The following is a 27,305-nucleotide window of genomic DNA, read 5'->3' as shown; positions in this document are numbered from 1 at the left end:
TAAAGCTATCCATCTCATCCATGGACATGTGTCCAGCTTGTGTCCACACGAGGAATCATTCACAGCTCCTCTGTCCCTCACATGAGATGTCCTGGAAATATCCAGATCTTCTGTCCTTTGTGCTATAAAAAAGTCCAGGTACTGTTTTTGTTTTTACACGAGTCCACCATCAGGGCTGAGCTGAACCATTTTCTCTATGTCCTTCTTGACATCTGGGAAGCCCTCCAGCGTCTCGTGAAAGTCGTCCCAGGACAGAGTGAAGCACTGGCACTCCATCAGAGCCTTTGCTGTGGCCAGATGTTTGCCTTTGGTCAGCATGCATGTCTCTGTTGTGCACACAGAGGGAACCATAAAGGCGTGGTTAATGAGTGACGGGGATGAGATCTGACAATTAATCCTAAATTAATTCACCACACTCAGCCGAGTTGTTTTGGGAAGCTTGCTTAGCTCTGCTGAGGTTTGCTGCCAAAAAGATTAAGACCTGTTCCTACTTAAAGTCAGAGAATTAAACAAATCCCCCAAAACAGAACGGGGAGATTCATTCACTTAAAAAGAGGTTCTTGCTCTGAAATTCAAAGAAATACATGCTTACAGCTGTATGCAGTCTCTGTCATTTGGAAAAGCAATGAATGATGAGCAAAGAAAAGCATATATAAACTTTAAAGACCACATTTTATCTGGCAAAAATCCAACAGAATGGACTAGTCTTTTAGATTTCACAGTTATAAATCACACAAGTAACTTCATTTACACTTTCTGTCAACATGTCAGACAAGTAAGGTTGACTTTTCTGCTGTTTCGCCAATGTCAGCCTCTTGCATAACTCGTGAACGTTTTAATTCTCAAGCCCCCTTCCTCTAGCAGTGCATTTAAGCAAAACTAAAAGAATCAAAAATGGCAGCAGCAGCATCTTTTCCTAGAAACATGATCCTTGTTACAGTAGATAATCCACAGAACAGCCTTGACTCTCTCTCTCTGTTTTAAAGTACTTCCAGTGCAGTCGATGGATTATCCATCGCTTAATGGTTTTTGAGGGACAGAAAAAGACTGATTTTTGCACAGATTTTGGCAGGATTTTCCTAAACGAAAGAGCAGCATTCAATAGACTTAAAACAAGAAGCCCTGCAACATATGGCAGCTGTTTCATCTCTGACAAATACAGCATACAATTTTTTGGAACCGACATTATTGCATCAACTTCTGTCATGTTTAAGAGCTTTTAAAAGGCTTTTTCTTAGAACAAAACAACTCAAAAAATGAAGGAATCAAAGTTCCAGACAGAAAGCATCTAAATTTACAAGATTTTACATTCACTGTTGGTGAGGGACAACCTTTTTACTGCAGCTTCTTCTTCTTTCTTTACTTAAATTTCCAGATGTTCTCCTTTAAATCCCCTATCACTATCTATTAATCAATCGATGTTCAAGATAACACAAAAGTAAATTCAACTTACCACCGAAGTAGTCCCCGTCACATAGCTCCCTCTCGTAGGAATCCGTCTCAAGGAGGACCTGGCCGTGGTCGATGAAGAACATGCGATCGCCTGGGACATGCTGCCGGACGATGACGTCTCCCTCCAGGAAAACCTCGTACTCCAATTTGAGGAGGATGGCGTTAATGAAGTTTTCATCTCTGTTTTGAAACATCGGCACCTTCCTGAGCAGCCGGCTGCACATCACCATCATGATTTGCTGAAAATGAAGTCCAAATATTTTAATATTAAGAGATAAGAAAAGTGAGAATACAAGATCATCACAAAAAAAAGGTCATCAACAAATTAAAATTAACAGATGAAGTAGAGCCATACTTCTTTGAGTGCTGAAGACACTGTGTCCATGACGTCTTTCTCATGAAACCACTTCCCTCCATAGCGGGCCTGGTAGTAGTTGTTGATACGAAGGCACAGCTCTGGTGGAAGCTTCATGAACGCCATGTAGTGCTCCAAACGACTCATCTGTGGAGAGTAAGTAGGTTTTACCTTCAGCGGATGTTACTGCCTATACACAATCTTTGCATGCTTTCCTTCTTTTTGATTGCACATAATACTCTTGTCTTCAATACATAAATAATGAGAAATAAGCAAGATGTTGGGTCCGGGCTTTCTGAAGTATTATGAGTTATTTGCAAAAACAATTTCAATGAGATATCCCAACTTTACTCTTGCTCTTAAACAGCCAAAATTAAATTAGTCTATCTTTTGCCCCAACAGAGACTTGGACCAGTTTTGAGACATGAAAAGACATCTCTTCACTTCTCATTGCCCACACATACAACTAGATTTCCTTGCCTTAACAAGTGCAAAATTAATCATTAAAAGTTTGGATACTAAAAAGGGCTGTCAGCATTAATGTGTTAATTACTGTGTCAAAAAAATGTATTTTATCATGTTGACTTTTAGTTAATTATTTCAATGAGTGCTGCACTACAACACCAGTGTGTTTTGAAACCATGACTAAGAGGAAAGTGCTTATTCTGTCAAATACACTGTTCAACACTGTTATACATTAAGTAAATATACAGGAGTGGATGTATAAAATGACTCACTGATGTCCAATGACCCTCGGTTAATGTGACAGCATTTAAACTTTTCAGGAGATCATGTTTTATTGCTTTCTCTTTGTACATAGCCCAGTTAAGGTTAACCAGTAAGAAGCTTTCTCTAGAAGTTGTTCTTTGTAATGATTTCACTTTGTAATCTGTACTGTTTAAGACTGAGGTACTATACCTCCTGTTCAGATACAACCTGCTTTCATTTTCAAGGAACATAAGGAACTTCCGGTAGATTGAGACTAACAACATTAGCTTCATGCTGAAGAACTTGCTCCAGACAGACAAGTGAATGAAAATAATTAGAAGGAACAATGAAAGAGTGAAATGTTTTTTTTTCTTGTTTTTGTTTTTTAAGTGAAATGAGGTATCAGTGGAGCAGTACTGCCATTATTTTACATCACTGTGAGAGCAGGAAGACCCTGAGGCAGCTTAACTATGGTGTGACACAATAACACAACTTCAAGCCTAATTCCCATTGCAATTAATGTGTGAAGCCGGAAAGACCTAAAACAAATGAAATATGACGTACTACTGAGAACAGTAACATTATAAAGGCAGTGTCATTAATGGGTGGGACAAACAGTAAAGCAACAAATTACCATCTGGACTTAGGTAATACAGTTATTTTGTCTCTGGTGCCAAAAATCACTTCAGCAGAGAGAAATATGACTCTCTGAACCAATTACCACGTAACGACTACTACTAAAACTCCTCATGGTGGTACATACAACATGAATGTGATCAGGAGTTGCTCTATCAAACAAGAATCGGGGAAACTAACACCACAATGAATAATGTTAGCAGATATGTTGTTCTATTCTCTGATTTTCTTGCAATTATGTAAAATGTTGCATAATTAATGAATTGGGATGTTATGGAATCTGTAGGCCAATGATAGTTTATGGCATTATATCTTCCATTAGGACCTTGCTCTTGTACTCCTTGGCAGCAGGGTCGATGTTAGCGATCATGGTCGTAGCGTTAGCCACAAGGACGGTGTACATCAGACAGCCGGACACCATGCTGACCATAACGATCCACATCTCAACATAATCTGCAGAATAAGACACAGACTCAGCAGCTCTTTCAGTTTGAAAGGAAAGGTATAAATATCTAAGATGAAATGTGAGATGCCTGAATTGTTTTTAGCCAAGCATAAAGAAAATCTATACGTCTCACTTGTAGGAGCATCCATGGATCCATAGGAGAGAGCGATCATCTGAGAGAGAGCCCGGAAAACTCCCCAAGAGTACTTCACGATCACTGTGGCATTCTGAAATGCATTATTTTATATTCAGTCAAACTATTCAAATAAATCTGAAGCTTCTCAACATTTTACACAAAAAGATTTACAAGTAGAAATAGCCTAAAATCTTTGTAGAAGCTGAAACTTTTGGTAATATTTCTTTAAAAAGTTTTACAAACATTCACATTTTGATTGATGAAATGGATAATAAATATTGTTAACATAATTCACAACAGCACCTATCACTAATGCATAGTTTCAGAGTTGTATAAACCTTTAAAGAGTTGCCTCACCATTAAGTTTTCTTTTCGAACCCAGCAGTCGGAAGGAAACTCCTCCAGCATAGGTACGAAATACTGGATGCAGCCGTTCCAATGACACAACAGGAAAATCATCATAAACAGAGACAAAACACGGAAGAAGAGGCGAACCACCTCCAGGTTTGCATTTGACACCTGCCAGAGAAAATGAGATAAGGACAGAGAGGTTAAATATTTTTTCACTGGCACATTTTTTATAACCCCTGCTAGAAAAGGGCATAATCAGCATTATAAGCAAAATTGTTCACTGAGGTCAAAGCAAACAAGGATTTAAAATGAGTAAGTCTTATTCAGTATAAAAGCAATAGTCGTGACATTAATGTTGAAGCAACGTGGAGGCAACTGCAAATGATGGTCTGAGCAAAATGCTGTATAATCAGACCCCTCAGGTGTTAAATGACCTTGTGAGTCAGGTGATTCCAGGTACAATTCCAATAACATATGAAGCATGCAATTGGAATGGCAATGAGCCCTCATGTTAATCCTCATGTCATCCTTATGAGTATTTTGACATGAGTCTTTTTCAAGGTCAATATGAGGTTAACGTAAAACTGGATCAAGACTAGGATTATCATAAACGGAAAATGAGAGTCTTTTACTGCATAATGCTTAGTGGTTACGCTGCATGCCTTGGGTAAGAAGGATGTAGTTCTTGAGGGAACAGTCCTGGTTCAAATTTAAGCCTCAGCACAATACAGCATGACATTCCCTGCTTTATCTATTTCCTTCTCTACAATAAAGGCATAAAAGACCTAAAAATAACTAAAAAAGCAGGGAAATGCTTGACAATAAAGTCAACAAAAACTGGCACAGTTACTTGGTAATATATGAGAGATCAAATTCTTGTTAATCAGTTAGTTAATCTTGCATTGTTACTTGGTAATGAACAATCAATTAACTTCTAGTTAATAAACACAAACAATGGCAGTTATTTGGTATTGACTGCGTTACTTATTCTACCTAATCTACATAAAAACTGAGTAATGTGATTAATTAACTGCTAACAATTGGTTAGTTAATCTATTTTAAAATGATTAAGTTACTAGTTAAAAAGTAAGTAATTAACTGATAGTTAATGTAAACTAAAATTGGCATGCCTTCTTGATAACAAATAAATAATTAGCTGCTTTTTAGTGGTAATAAATAAAATATTGTTAATAGAAATTTACAACCATTAATCATCACAGACATTGGGTGCAGCAGATATTGTTTTTTTTTAAGGCCTTCATGGGAAAACTACCACATTAACATCTCAGACTTGTAGACAGACAGAAGAGTTCAAGCACTCACCTGACCCGCTCTACTGTTTAGTTAGTTCTTAAAGTTGCACTGAACTTGGTAATACTGCATTTTCCTTTGATGCCCAAAGCTCATGAAACAGCCCCCAACAAACTCTAAAGATTGAAGTTCTTCCCTCTCTTGCAGAGTTTAGGACCTTGATTTCTAGTCCCTTTGTTGCCAATTGTTAATGTTTTGATTGATTTCTACTGTTTTCATTGACTGCACTTGATTGTTGTTGTTTCTTGCTTGTACTAACGTGCTTGTAACCTCAATGGCACTGGAAAGGAGGGAAACCCCAATGTCCGTTCAAGAATAAAGGTGTGAATAGAATTTAAATTATAGGGATTTTTGTTTTCTGCATCCATCTATCCATTTTATATACTGCTTGTCCCCTTCAAGGTCATAGGGGGCTGGAGCCAATCCCATGTCATTGGGCGAGAGGTCGTGTCCACTCTGGACTGGATGGAAGCCTGGTTGGAATGAAGGTGCAGTTTTGTTCATGTTTGTGAAGGTGAAGGTACATGCAGTAGCATCTGGCTGTTGACGCTACCGGTTGTTGCAGGTATACTGTCAGAGGCATAACAACCTAGTAACGTTTATATCAAACTTCTTTGATATTTATGATTTGGGTCTGGGAGACTAGGATGTGATGCGATTTGGGGATTGTTTGGAGAAATAATCATTTGTGACAAGCCTCCACTCAGTATAAGCCCCCCGATTGACAGGGGAGGCAAATCTGGCCACGAGTCGGACTTGATTGAGGGAGAAAGCTGGCATAGCCACACAGAAACACATGCAACCCTGTCCAATTGGAATTCTGACTTGAGACCTTCTTGCTATGATGCAACAGCTCTAAGCCCATCTGCATATATAACCTATTTTAATCATAAAATAGCTTAAAAAAATAAAAGCATTCCCCTGTTGTTCTTTAAAGTAGCCCAAGGAGTTCGTGTACCCTGCTTGAACCCCTGAAAAACTGAGGGCCCACTGGCAGGCTAGCAGGATAAAACCACCATAGCAGCCACAATTAATGCATTTCTCAGACTATAAACAGACAAACATTAATAAAACAATAATAAAAGTGGCACAGCTCACCATTAGGAGTTCTCCTGATTATAATAGTCCATCAAAAAAGTCCAACTAGGTCAGAAGAGTCCTACAATCTAAATCCAGTCAAATGTTTAGTCAGAAAAACTAGTTAGATCCATAAAGACCCACAGACGTTTTTGTATAATTTCATATTTGATGTTATTGTTCTTAATAGTCCACTGTATTTGCTGTAATACTGTTTTTATAGACAATTAATAGCATTGCTTTGAAGAAAAATGTCTGTCAACCTTGATCCTTTTTGGAATCACCAGTTGAAAAAAAGGCCAGGACTTTCCCTCATTTAAACCGGTGTAAAATACTCCATTTCTGTTCTATTGTTATCAGCTTTTAACCTGAACTAGCTAAGACATCATGCTTTGGTACAGTTGAGTTTTGCAGCTACAGTCATCTAGAGGCCTCTGTTTCATAAGTGAGAATTAGAAAAATATACATTGTTTTTGTAGTATTACTCCATACCAGTTACAGCAACAGTGAGTCTGACAGCTTGGGAAAAACTTCAGAAGGTTACTGAAGGGATCTTATTTGTACTCGTACTCCAAATAGCTCAAACACAGTATTCAATTCAGTTTGGGTATTCCTGGATAGGTGTTTATGACACATTTTACCTGTAATTCTAAAGAGTTAATACCAAAAATCAGAAGTCATTTATTCCAGCAACAGTAGCCATCTTAAGCCTGGGAGCTACAAACAACTTCTAGTGAATATACATTAGAAATGTCAACATTTGTCCAAGGAGACTTCGCAATGTGTTATTATAATACATTTGGGTTTTATCAGTAATAGGGGTCCTTTTCCGTTGATTCAGGACAGAGGACAGTGTGTAGGGTGAAAAAAACAGACTATTGCCTATAACTTAAAGCATTGTATCTGCTCCTGTAAAAAAGGCATCGTAAGCGTTCTGTATAGGGTATCTGCAGGTTGAAGAAAGGTTGCATGAATATTAAAGGCTTGTGAACTTACTTTCTCCACTTCATTGAAAAACCTTACTAGTCTGGACACTCGAGCGAGTCTGATTAGGCTGAGGATCCGCACAAACATCAGGATCCTCATCATCTTGTTGGTTTTTGAGGGGTTGTCATCGTTGTTGTACTGCAAGTCCTGGAATAAGAGAAGTTAGATCCTCTCATTTCATGTGTAATCATCATTAAATGTTCTTTTTTAGATCCTGCTGTGTTCATTTTGTCACCTTTTCCCTGGTAGTTATCATCTTTTAAATATCTTCTCACAGCTCTGAGAGAAGTTTCTAATAATAAACCAAGAACAAACTCAGTGCATAACTTGTTCTGACAAACTGCAGCACACTGGTGGCTGTTTGCTGCTTCAACACTCTCTCCTAATTATTACCGCAAACAGCAGAATGTAGCCGATTGGGAAGGCAGCAATAACGTCCGGTATGAACCATGTCCTCAGGTAGCAGACTCGGATCCGCTTGATGTCCAGAATAGCTTCCTGCGAAAGAGAGGAGAGCAGCAGAATGAGCAGATGGATGAGGAGACGCAGCACGTGCCATCACCATCACATGTATAATTTAACACTTGAACTGAACCAATATTTTGGGAGTTAGTCCAGAAATTAAGGGACACAGTGTTGTTAGATAAGATTAGCAGTGTGTTCAAAGGAGATCTATATTAATTTGACAATGTTGCCAAAGCATATACATGAATATTTCAAACAGAGCAGCACAAAACAGACTGAAAATAAATCTGGCATAACCAGATGCAGCCCAGAGTAAACACCCCAAACACAAAGTACACCACAGATGGGCTGTTTTTGATTGGCAAGATAGAAGTCACAAAGCATGAGCAGATGAAAACAAAGAGGGTATATTCTCCGTAATACTTAATCGTGAATGTTATACTCCTCATTCATCTAATACATCATAATCCTTGTTATAAAATCAAAAAGCAGGTGCCAATATGCCCATGTCCAGGCGCTGCAGGAGGGAGTTTGTTAATCTCGCCTTTCGTGTATTTGGTAGATTACAGATGAGGCAGAGATGGATTGTGTGTGCTTGTCTGTGCAGGGATTATAGTCCATCAGATTGTGTCTGAAAATAGAGCACGGCCACTCTCACCTCACTGTCCTCTGCTATGATGCCCATGCGGAAATTCAGAGCCACATCTATGAGGAACAGTGTGTCTGAAAACACGTTAAAGCCTTCCCACGCCAGCCCGCTGTGCCCGTCCAGAAACGCTATCTCCATAGGGATCCCGATTAGGTTCAGGAATGTGATGGCCATCATGCACATGATGTAGTAACTCCTGCAGGGAAAACAAACATTTATGAGCATGTGCGACTTGTCTCAGATCTTGTTTCCCATGTAGAGCAAAGTCTCAGATTATTTGCCAGAAGGACTCATTAGACAGACATGCTGCAGCGGGTAAAACAAGCTGATTTATGCACACTAAATACTCAGGCACTGTAACTGCACATGTTTGCAACACAGGATCCCACTGCCAGGCTCAAATAACTCCCTGCTCTCTGACCCTGATTGTTTCATTCCCTCTCTGTTTTCACTCCATGTGCTCACCTTACAAGCTATTAATAACAATGCCACACGGACAATGACAACCACCCAAGTCTCCAAAAACAGTGCTTAAAGGAGGGACATCCCTGTTCATCCCTGTAATCCTAATGCTGCATCTCAAAAATCCCTTCACAAAACTTGGAAGTGCAGCAATTAATCAATTCTTATTAGTTTAAACTGTTCATCTACATGACATTACTCTCTTAAGTGACATTTTCATTTAATGTTCCTTTTTTATATATTTCATACTTATCATAAGGCATTCTGCTCTTCTCATGTGGTGCAAAAAATGCAATGTCCTTTTTAGCAATGCAATATGCAACTACAATAAAAGAAGGCTGCTACTAATTGTTAGTTTATGGCTTTTTTTTTTTTTAACTGTTTTCCAAATGTCTTGCTTGTTTGCAATATTTATATGTTTCTGCAGCTTTTAGTGTTCAGACTTATGTGCTGTGTCTTTAAACTGCATGCCCTGCTTCTGCCTTTGAAGTATTTTTGGTAGCTTTTTAACACCTTGGCCATGGGCTAAATTAGGCTTTTTGGTTATTTCTGGCATTTTTCTAAAGCTCATGTTTACACTAATTGCACTCCAGGCTCAAAAATGAACAAAAAAACTAAATCAAACTGCACCCTAAACAACCAGTTAACTGTCAGATATCAGTAAATATAGAAAAATTCCTCATTATTTAACATTAGATTGACACTCATCATATGCCCTTTTATCTATATAAATCTCCTTTATCTTGAACATTAGGGATGTGCAATATCATGTATTTACCTAATATAAGATCAGCAGATAATAGCCAAAAGAGCAAACTATCCACAGAGATTAACATTTCTGTTGATATTTACAACCAATATATATAGGGTACATGCCTGCAGAATTGTTGATTCTTGACAATTAAGTTTGCAGAGTTTTATATAGAACAAACCAACTTACCTCAGCTGATGCTTTTATATGTTTGTAGGGTTGCATTAGATTGTTTATGCAGATATTAGCTTGGAAAGATAAAAGTTGATATCTGCAGATATGACAGTTTTTACAGCCAATAATTCAGCTGTACATACAGTATTGTGCAGAACTATTAGGCATGTTTGGGCCAAACATTGAGGCTTAAGAAAGCTGCTTAGGTGCGCCATCGGGTAGGAAGGAGGATTGACACAACCCAGATAAAGTCCTTGCATATTACCAAGAGCATGGGAAAATAATCTGTTGAAAAAATAATAAAGTCCATTCCTTTAAGGCAGAGTAAGGGGTGGATGTGGAGTGCAAATGTGGCCTAGGGTATTGTGGGGTTGGGAAGTAGGGTTGCCACACGCCCCTGGTGGTGCTGTCAAAATGCATTCTTCGGTTCTCATGTGAATGTCCTAATGGCCAGAGAACTATTATTGGTGAAAGGCCTGAACAAAAGAAATGCCGTCAAGCTTGACCTTGGCAGTTAGGCAACATGTGTCGAGCCTGACTCTGGCTGCCCCCCTCCTCCAGCCCCAGGTTGTGGCACACTGGACCCCATGATGAATCCCTGGAGCCCCACATGCCTAAAACATATGACTGTATCTGCAGCATAAATTGTAGACTGATCTCATTCCTTTAAAGCCTGAATACACAAATTATAGCCAGAAAATTCTAATTTTTTGGAACTGAAATGTTTATTTCACTTCTACTGAAATCCAAAAAAATCCAAATTTCCATAAAATTTAACATAATATTTTTGGATCTCATTTGATTCATTAGGTGTTTTTGGTAACTGATAATCCACTTGAGGGCTTTTTTTTTATCATTTATCAGAATTTTTTTTAGTAATTTATTGATCATATGGATTAGATAGAGGGATCATAAAAGTATGTATCCAAAATGATACAACAGGCTTTAAGGGGTTAAATATTTGCAGATTGTACAACTCTGCAATCAAGTACAGGTGGGTTACCTTGTAGGGCTGCATTTGATAATAATGTCTGATTGCTTTTACCATGGTACCATGAGTCTATTTACTTTACTATTGTGGAAAATGCAGAGAATTATGCTTGTTTTAAAGTGTGTATTTCTCAACTCAACACATTCAAATGTTAAGTAGCGTTAAAAAATATGGTGCCACTCCAAAATAGCTTAACTTTTTTCAAAAAATATGTTTTTTCCCTTTTTTTAAATTAAAGGTGTAAAGTGCAATAGTCGCACTTTTGTAAGCTTAAAGGCCTTTCTACAGGCATTTGTGTAAACCTTTCATGTTCTACTTGATATAAAAATAATTGAAGCCTTTTATGCAATCATGTTATTGCACAGCCTGACACTATTGTGTAGGGCTCCAAACACTCAAAGAGGTCCACTGTGAGTGCTGAACATTTTGAATGAAGCCCCAAACATAAACAACTACTAGGCAGTCTACTTCCCCGCTCCTCCCTCAGCTCCGCTTGACTCAGCCTCTCTTTGCACTGAAAACAACTAGTGTTTTTACACCAGTAAACAAAAGTGTGTATATATTGGCATCAGCTAAAATGAGTTTGGAAATTTCAAAATATTGGATGACGACAAAAATCCAACTTGTACATCCCCAACTTCTTGCATCCTCTTACCTAAAAGCAGGGATTCCCAAAGCTGGGGCGGGGGGGAGCAGAACACTACACATCACGATTACATTAAACAAAGACAAGGAAACATGATGAGTCATATCTCGCCTCCACCTGTACAACAATGGATAATAAAGAGAGTCAGATCCTTCCTTTTTATTATTGAAGGTATTAATCCCATCTCTCTACTTTTATTACTCTTGATTTCTTTTTATTTTTTCATTATGTTTCCTTTCCTTCTGCTAATGATGTCTTCTGCAGATACACTGTAAAGCACTTTGGATCAGCTGTGTTGTGTGTGAAGTGCTATACAATAAGTTGATCTGCTTTTGTTTTCTGCTGTTGTCTCAGACAAAATACAAATCTAATCTTAAAGGGACAGTTTCAGCTTGGAAAAATCTTTTATTTGCTTAAGGGAGGCCTAGCAGGAAAAGTTTGGGAATCACCACCTTAAAGTATTAGGTGGTGGTTTCAGTACAGGACTGAAATTTCAGGTGGGAGATCACCTAGTTTAATTCTTGAATACAGGACAAGAATTTTTGTATTATTTCAAGCACTTTGTTAGGATGCTCTCAGGGAAGCTCCTTGCTATAAAACATGCCATTTTAACAGTAGAATCAGTTTTAAGTTGAAAGTATAAGCCTTATAAAACATGGGCACATTTTATTTAGTGCTCCATGGAGCAGGGATGCACCAAAATTGAACTTTTGACGATATCTGTTATTTCAAAATTCATTTTTTTCTGATACCATTATTGATACTGATATATAATTTCAGCACACTTCAGTGTTTAAAACACACTTTAGGTCAGTTGGTTCTGGCTTAAACTAATTTTTATGTAAATATCTGCAGAAATGTCCACATCTGCTGATAACCTTGCAGATATAAAGCATACAGAGCTCACGGTCTGCCAGCTGGTTGTCACTGTTTGTAGCCCTCAAAAAGGCACATGAAGCTTGTTTTTAGTGTTATAGTTAAAATACATTTTTCATGTAATGTTCATGCAATCCAAAGAAATAACTTTCAGTTTTTCATCACTGAATGTTTCTATTTGAAAAGAACAAATCTACCCCATTGTAAAGCCAAATGCTGGTTGTGTTACTTTGAGTGAATCTCAAAAACAAACAGACGATCACAGTTAGAGTAACTGATCAATTCTGGGACAGACGGGATTACATGTTTCTTATAATAGAGGAACAAGCATGTGTATATAACAGTATTGACTAAAATTTATTCTGAATATTTTGTTTGACTTAAATTATTGTAGAGTTTAATGGATATTTTAAAAGCTTTTTGACTTCTTTGCATATTTAACTTTTTATTTCTCTCTCTGAATCGTAACTGTTTGTACAGACAGTGGAGCTTTGTTGGATTTTCAAATGTAAATTGGATATGCCTGTAAATATATTTCTATAAAGCGTAGATCCCAGGGAGACTGGCTGTGCTCTTTGGCAAAGCTAACGGGGATCTACTCAAATCTCAAACATGTAAATGTCTTGAAACTGATATCAAAAATATGCTTTGTCATTTTGTTAGATAATTTGATAAATTTAAAAAAAGGAAGAAAATCCTGGAACTGGCTCATCTCTTCCCCTCAGACTAGTTTATTGCAGAAAATAGACAAAAATAGACTGAAACTTTGAGAAATTTAGATACTAAGACTACTAAATGTTGAGTTTTTTACTTTTCTTTAATAAGATGCCTGGTAATTTCTCTAGATTGTTTAATATTGAAAAAAATTCACCTTAAATTGACAATCTTAACTGACTTTTCATGTATATTTAAGTCATTTTCTCAAAATATCAGTTTACTGCCAGAAAAGGGCATGAGACGACAATTAGAGGCTAAAGTACTAACTACTACTACTAAATGTTCAGTTTTTCTATAACAATAAGATGCTTGGTAATTGTTCTAGGCTATGCTTAAAAACTTCCAAATATTCTGTAAACAGGCTTGTTCCTTCACAATTGACAACCTTAACTTAGCCTACTTTTCATTCATTACAAAGTCCTTTCACTTAAAACTTAACATTATTGCCAGAGAAGACAAAGAAAGGGTTAGAAAATATTATAAATGGGGTTTTCTTAATCTTGATTCATCACTTTAAAAATGCTTTTTCCCTGAGATAGACTTAAATTACCTTAAAATAACCAGTTTACTGCAAAATAAGACACAGAAAGACAGACCTTAGATAAAATCCTAACTTCTTTGAACTGACATTAAAATAAACTCAGGCTACTTTTCCCTTCACTATTAGTTTGAAGACTGATTGGGAATGATCCCTGAAATATAAGGTGGCAAATGATCATCTACAAGAACTTACAGAAACTTTTACAGAAACATCCAGACTCAAAGCAGAGGTGGAGCCTGGCCTGACATGGTCAAAAGTATCAAAAATACCTCATGAGGCTGAAGGGGTGGATGACAAAAACTCCACTCTGGAGCTGGCGTTGGCACTCCTTCTCCACGGCCATCTCGCTGCCGTAAACGTACAGCGACTGGCGGTTCAGCTGTGGGAGAAGCAGGGCTCTCCATCCACAGGTGGCTTTGCTGCATCCCACCGTGGGACCTTTTAGTTTCTCCATGGCCCGACCTCGTCCCCTCAGATCAGCCGAACGCACAGGCCATCCTGCTGCTGCTGCTGCTGCTGCTGCTGCTGCTTTATCTTCTTCTCGGGACAAGTGAAGTCTGACTCTACCCGTCCTGACCTCCCCTCGTGGTCACAAGGTAATTTTCCATCAAGGCTCCCAACCTCCGGGCTTATTGAGGCTGTGTGGAGCGAGGCGAGTGGATACCCGCCTATCTCCTCCCTCCCTCCATCCCTCCCTCCCTCTCTTGCTGCCTCTCTCTATTTCTGCCCCCACCCCAACCCTTCACTTCTTTTCTTTTTCTCGCAGCTCATCAACTATTCAGTATCTGTGTCTCATCCCCACATGAATCAAGCCATGTCAAAGAGGGTAAGGTCCAACTCACATTAATACTCAACACAATGGCATGTGTGTGTCTGTGTGTGTGTATGGGGGATCACAATAACTGTCATGTGTAGTAGACATCTGGCAGCGCGTGCAGGAACGAGCTTAGTCCGGCGGTTTCTATCAGGGATGTAATTAAACACTGCACTGTGTTACCTGATGCTGTACGTATGTTCTCTGCTCTGAGTCGTCCTGAGCTGTTTATTTTTTTTTTTTTTAACATTTGAAACAAACCAACACAAGAGCTCTGACATTTTTCTTCAAGTTCTTCAAAGTAAAATATTGAGATTTACCCAGCTGTCCTATTTTATTTCACATTTTTGGAGGGTTTAAGTATGCGGCAAAGTTTGAATATGCAAAGTGATATAAAAGGATGCAGCAGCACTGTGGGATTAACTGAGGTCATGTCAGAAAGCAAGGTGAACTACTATCAGATTAGTGCATGCCTAATAATGTGAGGGATGTTTACTAGATTATTGTTTTCTGCATGGTAGATTTTATGCGAATGAGAGCTACTTTTCTCACGTATTTATAGCTTAGTTTCACTGGCAGGATGATATGTTTAGTTCAGAGTTTAAGGTCGAATGAATTGCTGTTGGCAAAGCCATGTTTCTGTGTTTGTGTGAGTCCTGTCCAGGACACTCCCTCACCCGATGTCTGATCCCAAATAGGCTTCAGCCTGCTGGGACTCAGATTTCACAGAATAAAGCAGTTATAGTTGGATGCCACATATATCGTGGTATCTTGTTGCAGCTTGTGAGTGTTAGACATCAAATCTAAATGCTTTTTGAATGATAAAAACATACAAGAGAAAAGAGGGAGATAAATGTGAAGAAAAAATAAGCACAAATAAATCTGGCTTTAAGCTGACAATACAGGGGATAGCTGTCAAAGTCACTGTTTTAGCTGTTTGTTTATATGACAATCCAGTTTTGGGTAACACTGTCACAATACCAAAATTTTGAATTTTGATATGATACTAGTAAATAACAAACAATTTTGATAATCTTTGTTTATCGCAGAATCACAAAATGATCCCCTGTCCCCCCAATTCTAGTTTATGTAATTACTCTTTATAATGATGCACCAGTGTATCTGTCCAACATTGGCTTTAGCCAATAGTCATTAACAATTAATATGACATGCCCCGACGGCAGCATGTGTGTCAAACATGGTAAAATAGACTGATCTAAAGTGCAGGCTGCTGTGGGAGATAAAGTTAAAACATGACAAAAGCAATAACAGACAGCTGTCTGACAACTTTTTGCTGCAAACACCCTGCAAGCTTGTTATTTTGTATACATCGGTATTGGCATCAGCCAGAATTTTTCATTATCAGGGCATTATTATTTTTTAATGTCTAACCTGTACATTAGACGAGTCACTGAACAAATATTAAAAAATTTAAAACTCTGACCTCCAATTTAAGTAAGTTTTGCACTGAAATGTCTATATTAATTAAAAATGATGACTCCACTCCTCTATTGAGTTCTTACACTTCCTCAAATATTTCTAACAGTTTTCAAAGCCAGAAAAACCCCTAAACTTTACAGAAATTAGGTATAAACAGAAAAATTTCCTAAACTTTATAGTTGTAATGATGTGTCTGGGTATGGTAGCAGCCATGTCCATGGAAATGCTTGATGTTGTGTGAAAGACTGCTACATAATGTGGTATGAACTGCTGCTGAGCGCTGCGGTTCTGTTACTCTATCTCGTTCATGATTTGTGATGCTTGCTTGTGATGGACTGGTTATTCTCTGCCATTAGTTCTGAGTTCAGTCCCCCAGGCTCAACCCCGTACTGTGGAACTCCTTCCCCCCATCCACGAAGAGTAAAGGCCGCAGTAGGTCATTTTAGGTCTAGTAGAGAACAGATGTGGTTCTAAGAGTCTCCTCTGCAGGTTACTTCTTGTTTGAATTGAAGACTGTAATTCTACCTCCATAAGGTATATTTACTACACAGAAACTGACATTTTGGTTTCATGGATGAATTTCACATAATGAGGGAGAAAAGCTGTTAAAAGAGTCCCTCCTGGTCTGCACTGCCAGTAATGTACACAGCCTTCACCAGGAAGGCCACTCACAAACAAACACTGAGAAAGATGTTGTTTTTTAGTGGATCTCTTTGGTGTAAATGTGGACTTGAACAGGTTTATATAAAAAAGTCCTGAAATCACAGAGCTACTAATACTAATAGTACACTCCAGTGAAATCAGGAAAAGCTCTCTGATAAAAGCATGTTTTAAGACAAGATTTTAAAGTGGTCACTGAGTGAGCTGACCTATTTTTTGGGGCAGCTTGTTTAGGACTGGGAGCCAATTAACGTGACTGTAATATCCAAAAAATAGTTGTTTAATTGCCTCCCAGAGGAATCGATGGTAAAACATTTTCCCTCATATGAAACCTATGGTACAGCCAGGTTAGGTAAAGGTAACTAAAAATACCCTGTTAATATTGGGGAAGCACTGTGGTTGAGTATTTAGTTTTGATATAAAATGTTTTGTTTTTTTTTCTTATCCATATTTAGAGACTAAGGACAGATGGTTTGCTTTACAGACTGTTAAGCTCTCTGAGGCACACTGTGATTTGACTTGACTTGATCTGACTGGCTGCTTGCTTTGTGAAGTGTTTCTTCGCTACTTTTGCAGACTCAGCGCTGGGCCTCTCTAAAGGGGTCTCGGCATTATTACCATCATTATTCAGACTGACACTTACTACCAGGCAAAATAACAAATGTGTCCGCAGTGTTGTAGACAGGTCATTTGCCCTGTTTAGAGTCACTGTCTGATGACACTACAAGGTGATCTGGTGAAAATTTGGACAGGGTTTTTTTAGGAATGCTGGCCCAGTCTGAATGTTGTTTTGTGACAGTGTCTCTGTTCACCAGAAGACAAACAAAAAAGAATATTAATGCACTGCTCATAGATGAAGGAAAATTCGTAAAAGATCGGGCACTAGGGCTGTAACAATATCACATTTTTAACTTCTTTATGTTTGTAGTAAAAATCATACAATAATAATACAGGTGGCACTGCCCTGCCGGCGACTCACACTCGACAATTAAAGTGTTTGGTAAGAGGGAACAGCCAGCTTTTTTTGTCCCTTTATGAACATCTGGATGTGAAACAAGCTCAGAAGATCATACATGAACTCTCGTGTTCTGTCCCTGGAGTATAAACCGTTACGTTTGGGCAGATGATATCATGCAAGCTTACAAGTGTAATAGTAACTGTCTCAGACTGGGTTTATTGTTTTTGAGTTGCACTGAGCTGTGTAATTTTTCCTAATGTCTGTTTCCATAACTGCATGCTTCCTTACACCCATGACTGTCAGATCAACAAGATTTTAGTCAGACGAAAGCTCATTGACCAACCAACGGACCAACGGACTAAAAAGTATTAGTCCCATTATGGCTGGGCAATTAATTGCAAATTAGATTAAATCACAATGTGGCCTGCTGCAATTTTCAAATTGCAGAAGTTGAAATATTTATTTTACCTGAAAGTTGTGACAAAATACCAGTTAAAAACTTTTTGCAGCACAGATGTTATGCATTACATATCATGCAATCAGTCATTCTTTTGGAATAGTCTACTAAAAAAATCCAACTTTCTTCATTTTTGTTCATTTTTTTTATTAAATATGAGAATTAAATAAAAATGATCATCATCCTCCCTTCAATACAAAAATTAATCTTCAGTGTGCAATACGAGTCAAAATCATCAAAGTTATATATTTTTTCAAAATTGTTTAGTCGTTTCTTAATCTAGTATTGTGTTGGCTATAATATAGAATGATTTATTGCTTGTGTTTGTCAGAAAATACATGAGATGAGGAACTTAACAAATAATTGCATATCAACCGCAATTGCAATATTGGGGAGAAAATTCGCAATTAGATTATTTTCCCAAATCATTCAGCCCTAAGTCCCATACATTTCTTGTTTTCAGTTATTTAAAAATTGGAAGCAAAGTCTTACAAATGCATTGCCAATACTCCAGTATTTGTGCAAACTGGTATATTTGCATTAACAACTTAGTTAAACTCCAGTTATAGCTTGATAAGGTGATTTAACTGGACTATTACCCTTGTCCCAGTATACATGCACAATAAGACAATTGGTTTATAGATGGGGGCATGTCGGCCTCTGCTGCAGTATACGGAGGTGATACACCCCATTTCAGATGGCGGCAATTAACGTTTTTTTCCTTTTGATCTGGCTAACAAATTAGCAAGGTGCTAAATGAGTTCTTATCTCAAGGAGCAGACATGGACACATTTGACACCTCTCTACATTTTGTACATGCACTGCTTTATACTTTTTGTACACATACAAAGTACGATACCCCCCTAAACCAGGGATCATCAACTCCATTTTCACAAGGGCCAGCTTTTTCTTGACTGACGCGTGGGGGCCGGACCTTGAAATAAACTGAAATAAAATCTCAGCCAACCACAAGGGGGAATTGAGATATTTTAGCTACATATTTCTGGAGCCCTCTTAATGTCTGTCACTGAGTTTGATGCTAATATGCTGTGTTGTGATTGGCCAAAAACACAGGCAGGAAACAGATCTGTGAAGATTCTCAGAGGAGAGAAATTCTACTCTCAAAGAGCCTTATGTGGAAAATTGTTGCAAAAAACTGCAACTTTAATCTAGATAACAATAATAAGTATGTGTTTACTGTGCCAAATTAAATACTATTGTGCTCATTGTCTGATAAGCCGCCAGGTTCAAGGTTTCTTTAGACTTCAAGAAAAAAAGTTAAAATATAGCATGCTATATTTTACCCTCTCAAATCCTCTGGGGGCCGGATGGGAAGCTGTGCAGGGCCTGATGTGGCCTCCAGTTGATTATCACTGCTCTAAACCAAAGGTTCTCAGCTAGTCTTGCATTAGGACTGGCAATTAATCAGTCAAAACTCAGAATAAATTGTAATATGGCCTGCTTTTTGTCAAAATACCAGTTTAAAACTTCTTTTTGCAGCAGAGATGTTATGTCCTACACATTATGCACACATGCAAGTGTGGCTCTTTACAGGATAGTTTACAAAAAAATCCTATTTCCTCATTTTTGTATGTTTTTTTTTTTATTAAAATGAGAATAGCAAGGAAGTCATCGTTCCATTTAATACAGCAAGTCATGTCAAACTGACCGTATGAGTCAAAATAATCACCATTAGATTTTTTTCCACTTTGTTCATCCCTATTTTAATCTATTTAATAATGTGTTGGTTGTAATATAGAAGGATTTATTGCTTGTTTGTTGAAAGGCACATGATGTGAGGAACTTCAGAAATAACTGAATTCTAAATTGAAATCATAATGTTTGTGGAAAAAATGGTTATTGGCATCATTTTCACAAATAGTTAAGCCCAAATCAGGACCCACCATCACCTACTTAACAACAAACTGAGACCCAAAGTTCTTAAATGTTTTAATCTTTGCAGAATGTTTTTATTGACAAATAGGGTGAGTTTGGACTTGAAATGGCACAAAAGATTGGATGGAACACAGCAACAGAGATGCATCCTTCAGTATCTTCAATATGTATTTTTTTTTTACCAGTTGCACATTCATGACCCACTAATAATGGCTTTACAACCCACTTTTGCCACTATGCCACTACTTAACCCAATATGGACCTTCTGCTATGGTTAGCACTCAGGCGAATTGAAGTTTGCTTACAATTTTTAGTGCCTTTATTCCTGTCCTATTAATCTGTTGTTTAAATAAATTAGAATTTTGAAAGTTATGGCACTTTTCAATATAATCAAGCCCAAAAAACATAGAACATAAAAGACAGTGATGTTTGACATGCACAAACCTAATCCTGTTACCTGCTATTGTTCAATCCTGATTCTGAAATCCTGATTGGCCCGTTGTCACATAAAACCCCAATCTATACAGCTCCCTCCTATGCTATTCTGTGTTTACAGCAAACATGTGGATGTGCAACATCAGTGTGATCTGTTTTCCAGCAAGCCTGTGATTTTCATTAGATGGGGCAAAGATAGCATGGAGGGTGCTAACAATTAAGGTTAAACAGTTTGGATTTGGTTTAACCAGAAGTTCAAACAAAGAAGGCAAATGAAACAAAATAAAAACAAGCCATTAAATTTTTTGGCAGAGATGCAAAGACAAAAGAAACTTTCCTTGAAGCAAATAAACAAATGAAACCACAGTGCAGCCCAGGTACTGGACTGATTGAAGCTTAAATAGTTGGACCAATGCATAACTTATTCAAGATTCGAAAAAGCATTCTTCAGTACTCACATTTATGCTTCTGCTGAAGTGGGGGTGGCCCTGCACCTCTCATCTTTCAAGGGGCTGAATTCTGCAGGAACAACAAACAAAAACAGAGAATAAATTAAAAGGACAATTCAATACTTCTCTTATATTTTGCATATTTTTAACATGTAGCATGAACTCTGATCCTATGCATGCAAACACTGCAGAAATGTGTTTTTCAGACAGAGGTGCATATCTTTCGCACAGGTCAGAGCAAACAAATGATATGCTTACTTGCTCATTTATCTAGCACACAGCTGCCCCCCAAACTAGAATAAGTGAGTCAGAGCTTCTGCTTACGCATTGCTTTGCTGTGCTGACGCACCGTACACCCAGTAGACATGTGGAAACAAACACACACCTACTGTAATACAGGACTGAAATGAACAGCTTCTTATTGAAGAAATCTCAGCAGCCGCTGTTGTTTATATTCTCCCACCAGCTGCTGCTATATTTCACAGTAAGAAAATTATATCTGAAAAGCAGCTGATGGTGAGGGAAATGCACAGATCTGTGTGGTGGCTTATTTTTAATGCATGCAGTTACTTTTTAAGTATCAACACAAGATTTGAGCATGTGCAAAGTTAATGTTTTTATAGGAACATAGTGGTGCAGTGGTTAGCACTGTCACCTCACAGTGAGAGGGTTTCAGGTTTGAATGATCCATCAGACAAGGCCCTTCTGTGTGGCTTTCCCTCCAAAGACCTAAAACACGCCCATAAGATGAAATGGTGACTCTAAAATGCCCATAGGGGAGAGTATGCATACGGCTGAACCCCAGCTCTTGATTTTTCAAGCTATTGTCAGTTTGTTAATGCTTGTTGTCAGGTTTGCCCTCATTCACAAATGGACACACAAACGTACTCTTCTCTCTGTCACACAAACACACACACAAACAACTGCTACTGGTTCATATCATGGATTACATTAATGTCTGATAATCCACTGCTAGTGTTTTAACTGGTCTCATCTCCTAACAGAAACAAAACTTAAGTGTTGCCAGAGTTTTTATAACAGGACACACGACTGTGCCCCAGTGCACAAAGCAAGGACTATAAAGACATGGTTTGATGAGTTCAGTGTAGAAGAACTTGACTGGTCTTCACAGAGCCCTGACCTCAACTCCATCAAGCACCTTTGGGATGAAGGGAGATTCATGTCAGGCCTTTTTGTCCAGCATCAGTGCCTGACCTCATAAATGCTCTACAGAATGAATGTGCACAAATCCCCACAGAAACACCTTCCAAGAAAAGTGGAGGCTGTTATAGCTGCAAACGGGGGTCCAACTCCATATCAAAGTACATGTATTTGAATGTCATTACAGTCCCTGCTGGTCAAATGGTGAAGCAGCTTAATACTTTTGTCCATATAGTACAAATAGTTAAAAAAAAAAAAAAAAAAAAAACCCAAAACAAAAGGTCTCTTGGTAAAATACTGTCACATCTCACAAAGAAAAACGGATTCATTCAGTAATACATCATAAAAGTAAAAAAACAACAACTTAATTTTATAAAACTGGGAAAATTATATTTTGTATAACTGTCAGAGAACTAAAAATAATCATATAAATTCCTGAACTGACTTCTGCTTCATTCATATCAAAAAGTTTATAAACAGAAGAAAACTGTGATAAAATCCTATTGGATGCACAATATAGTGATAACTCTTGGGTTATGATTTTGTATTATCGTTACATATTGAATACTTATTTTCAACCACTATTTCTAACTGAACAGAGCCTTTAAGCAGATTTAGCAAAATCTGACAGTGTAATGTTACTGTTTCAGGAAGCTTAATGTACCTGAAAAAAGGTGATAATTTTGTCCCAAGGTGATCCAGCAGTTTAGGAAGGTTTATCTAAGTTCTTTGATGATAATACATGGATGATGGCTGCCTTGTCAGCAACTTTATCATTGCTGTGCAGCAGAATGATGAATCTTCAATGTATTAATTATTTATTGGACAGGGGAAATTTATGATTTGTGGCTCCATACATGCTGTGTGTCCCTGTGTTGTGGATGGGTAGAAATCAGAGCCTATTCTTAAACTGACCACTCATGCAGTTAGGGTCCCCTTTAAATATTAATGGAAACCTTTATTTAATCAACTTCACAACCTATGATCTCAACACACTTTCAAATGTTAAAACAGCTTGTTTTGTATTAGTGACTGCTGTTTTGGCGGTCAAAATCTAGCTAAAATGTTAGCTGAATAGGTGATATATGAGATTATTTTCTTAAAATAAGTCGAAATTTATTTTAAGCTCCACAGATTTGGTATTGTAGGGTCTTAATGAGATTATTCCCTGTAAACATCACATTAATTAAATTTTAAAGCTTACTGTGTAATTGTAGACATGTCCTCTGCTTCTTTGGGCTGATGTGTCTCAAAAATTAAAAGTTCCCGTTTTCCCCGCCTTTGTCTGCCCCACTACATATCCCAGAAGTCTTTGCAGAACCACGTGATTTTGTATAAAAGCCGAACACGTGAGCTTGCTCTTTCCGTGTTGGTTTCATTTTGAAGGTGAAGCGTCCGCTAGCTCGTGCCTCCAGCCTCCACTCCAGTAAGTTACATAAGTTAGCATCGCTGTTGCATTAGGTGGCAGGTGTTCAGAGTTTAGCACTGCATTTCCTGTTAATTAAAGCCTGATATCCATCTGCTGTTATACGAGGGATAAGCGTGTTTGTTGACACTTTAATTTAGCCAACGGTACCACATGTTAGCCAATGTTAGCTAACGTTAGCTGGCGTTGGCGTTATGAAATGAATTCATGTGATTAGCTAATGCTAGGAGCTAAACAACAAATTGATTAAAACTTGTTTTAATGCGCGGTTTTTGCGTATGCCTAGCGTTTAAAACTACTATTAGACACGTATATTGCACGTCCCGGCCGTCGTTCTTTCACGTGAGCTAATGTTACATCATTAAAGAACCGTTAAAGTTGAGCCTCACAGATGTTGAGTAACTTGGCAGTGCAGCAAGTCAAAAGCATACTTAGCAGCAGGTTTTAACAAGGCACCACTGATTACATATCATGTGCACTATTACGTGCCCCTTAACAGGTGAACATAGCTTAGTTTAAGCATGTTTTGCTTGTTTTGTCCCAAGTGAAGTCAATACCTCCATCAAAATATTGTTATGATGCCATTGCCACAATAACAGTACAGTGCGGCTTATCGGCTTGTTTTTGCTGTAGCAGCATAGAAACACTAAAGCTTTGACGCCCCCCCCCCGCAAAAAAAAATACTTAAAAGATTGTATAAACTTAAAAAAAATCAACCCATAGTAAGCTTCATCACTTAAGTTATATGTTTGCATTGCATAGCAGAGATTTTGTAGTATGAAAAGAGTATATAAATGTTTAAATGCAGCCCTTTGGACTCTAATAAGTTAAATGATTTTTTTTTGTGGATCTTTTAGCCTATTGAATAAGTACATTGTTAAAAAAATAAAAACCTGAAAAGCAAATTACGTTAACTAGAGCCTGGTGATTTTTGAGATTTGCATGACATATTGGTAAGGCAACTTGAAACTTATGCAGTACTCAAATTAGTCACAGATGATTGTGATTGTTGCTCATTGATTCTTCTGTGCAGACACCAAGAGCATGCTTAAGTAGGGTCTTTAGTCTTTATAGGTCTTGTTCCTGAAGTTTATTTTCTGACTTTTTCACAGCTGACCTTTTTCTGTCTGTAATGAAAGTGGTAAAGTCACTTCACAGATCTTAAAAATCCTCAAACCTGAGAAAAGAAACATGATAAATTTTACTTAACAATCACAGCTGTCTGAAGATTGACTCATTAGGAGATAATTGGCAACACCTGTGAATGGATGCAAATTGTGCATTGACTACACCTTTGGTCTCCTGGTAAAAAAGTGCACCATTTCTTTCCTAGTTCAGCCAGAAGATGTCGACCCTGTCTGCTGCCAGCGTGGAGTCCGCTGCTCTGCCTGAGAGCACTGAGAAGAAGCCACTGAAGCCATGCTGCGCCTGTCCAGAGACAAAGAAAGTCAGGGATGCCTGGTAAGTACTTAAAAAAAATGCGTTGCCAAACATTTTACAAGTAAGAAGTTGTATTTAGACCCCTCATTTTTCTACAGCATCATTGAGAAGGGAGAAGAGAACTGCACAGCACTGATCAACGCACACAAAGACTGCATGCGGGCGCTTGGGTTCAAGATTTAACTGCTCCGTTCCGTTTGTGTGGTAAGTATCAAACTGAGCAGATTTTATCATCACTGAGTTTTTAACCATGTTCTGGAACGTTTGTCTTTCAGCTGTGACTGAGTCATTCTGTACAGGTTAAAATGTCAAGAGTAGGACTACCTTGGTGAGATCATGATGATGCACACCTGGAATGTAACTTAGGTTGGCAGTAGAATAAAATAAAATATTTTTAGATTAATGTCAACTTTGAAATCTGATTCTACCCACAGACTGCAAAGATCAAATAAGTGATGTAATGAGGGCAAAATGCAGCTTGCATGCAAGTTTTAGAAATTCATTTTGCTAAGAAAAGTATGCAAGTAAAAAGTATCAACAAATGTAGGTTAAAAGCTGCATTATCCAGAACACTGTTGTGTTTTTTTAATGTAGAATAATTTGCAGCTCTTCAGTGCACAGCAGACTGAAGTAGATGCAGAATAAGCTGCTTGATTAATAGATGTGTAATGTATTGTGAATCAGAAGCTCATGTTAAATCAAGACCTTTTGAATCAAACTGTATGATGCAGAAAGATTAACACTCCAGTTTCCACTATGGACTATCCTTGCAAATAAACTTTACTATTTGCAGGTTGAGTTACAGATGAAGTTTTTTGTTCCTTCACTGGTTAAGGTATGCTCTAGTTTAACTAAGAATCATGGCCATTTAGCATGAGTGGTACACTTTGCACATTTAGCATGGTACTGATTGGGCCAATACATCATCCTGTCTAACTTGTCATGGAATGCTCAATAGAAAGGTAATAGTTTTGCACTTAGTTTTAATTTTGCAATAAAATCTTCCAATTTGCCTTCTCACATGCAAAATTGATGCATTTTGTTTAATTTAAGCTGGATTTTTCAAAGTGTATTTTGTTGCATATATCAAAATTGGATCATGACAATATAAGGGTAAAATCTGACTGTCCACTTGCATTACACTACATGTGATGCACTGCTGAGTTTATTGTCCTCGACTAATGTCTGCTGACAACCTGAAGCCAGCCTGAATTGGGTCTCTGGAGTGTGGTAATTAGTTCCTGCCCTCTCTGTGAACCATATAAATGCCCTCTTTAATTTAAACCCTACACATTTGCAACAATAGAGCCTTTTTTCCACCTTCTCCGGTGTTCATGATTTTGTTTCATTGTTGTGCAACATCATGTAACACTTGGCAGGGCGGGGAAGAGCGTGTGAAGCAAATGTTTTCTCTTCTTGCACGACTAAACATGATCCATGCCTGAAGCTGCATGTATCAGTTCATATTCCAACTGCGGTGTAATAACTCGCTGTGTTTGTGGCATCACCTGAATGTCTGTACTTGAGGCTGAAATCTTTTGGCTGGAGGAAAGGTCAAAATTTTGATATAGAAACTGCCTCTGTTCAGTGACTTTTCCTATTTAATTCAGATTCAAATCATGTTTTAAAGGCTGAATTCGTAGACTCTTACTCATATTTTTTTCTTCTCTTGCAGAGTGTGTTGCTATGAAAGTGGAACAACCCTGGATCCTCTCTACTCTCCCCTTTTATTTATACCCTGTCTGTAAGGGAAATGCGGTGATGCACTGATCACTCTCTGCTTGGTTGACTGTCTTTCTGTGATTTTTAAAGTCTGCAGAACATGAGAAATGTGTGAATATCTAATGCTGTGTGAAATTGAATAAAAGTCCTATGCAATAAGATTTATTGTCTGAATCATTATTTTTGTATGATCTTTGGATAGTTCTTTATTGAAGGTCCATTCTCTCAGTGAGGGGTTGCATGCTGCAGTTGCTGTCCCTGGTATGCACTTAGACTTAAAAATAACTCTTGCCCCTGCAAAGTCAATACTTGGCATATCTGCATTCTTGCTCTGTAGTGTGTCACTTGTACTGAGGTGTGTCTGGCAGTGGACATGGTTTGAAACATTCTGCGCTCGTGCTTAACAGTAACGTGTTCATCCTTCATCCATGCATTGGTTCAAGGTTTTACTTTACAAGTTAAACTTTAAAAGGAACCTGTTACCAGTGACCTTAATGTCTCCAGTCTTTCTCTACTTCATTGTACTGCCTCTCATTAACTGTAGCTGATAATGGGAGAGGCCACACCATAATTGCTGTTACATAAGGCCTGTTTGAACACTCACCTGGCTTCCCTTTTTCTGATTAATGTGACTGCCTCTTAGGCTATGGTTGAAGAGGTGTGGTGGCTACACCACAAATGTTTGAAGGCCTACGTGGTCAAAATGCAGGCTACTTT

General features: G+C 38.0%; 2 protein-coding genes across 2 annotated transcripts; one reads left to right on the top strand and one right to left on the bottom strand.

Annotated features, from left to right (window-relative positions):
- Positions 1 to 23,319, bottom strand: hcn5 (hyperpolarization activated cyclic nucleotide-gated potassium channel 5). Its single transcript, XM_041806414.1, has 11 exons — positions 23,205 to 23,319; positions 20,849 to 20,909; positions 8,582 to 8,768; positions 7,852 to 7,956; positions 7,468 to 7,605; positions 4,090 to 4,251; positions 3,730 to 3,823; positions 3,477 to 3,604; positions 1,808 to 1,954; positions 1,454 to 1,691; positions 1 to 326 (listed from the first exon to the last, which is right to left on the bottom strand). Coding segments are annotated over exons 2-11 (1,374 nt in total). The 5' UTR covers positions 20,851 to 20,909; positions 23,205 to 23,319; the 3' UTR covers positions 1 to 153.
- LOC121522251 (cytochrome c oxidase copper chaperone) lies at positions 23,310 to 26,749 on the top strand. The gene is made up of 4 exons (XM_041806415.1): positions 23,310 to 23,426; positions 24,760 to 24,887; positions 24,965 to 25,070; positions 26,542 to 26,749. Exons 2-3 carry the CDS (start codon positions 24,772 to 24,774, stop codon positions 25,047 to 25,049), a joined length of 201 nt encoding a protein of 66 aa, XP_041662349.1. The 5' UTR covers positions 23,310 to 23,426; positions 24,760 to 24,771; the 3' UTR covers positions 25,050 to 25,070; positions 26,542 to 26,749.
- Positions 26,750 to 27,305: the final 556 nt, after the last annotated feature.

Source organism: Cheilinus undulatus, linkage group 15, assembly GCF_018320785.1.
Source record: "Cheilinus undulatus linkage group 15, ASM1832078v1, whole genome shotgun sequence".
NCBI classification, from domain to species: Eukaryota; Metazoa; Chordata; class Actinopteri; order Labriformes; family Labridae; genus Cheilinus; species Cheilinus undulatus.
Note: the sequence above shows the minus strand (reverse complement) of the source record. Positions and strands in the feature narration are given on the sequence as shown.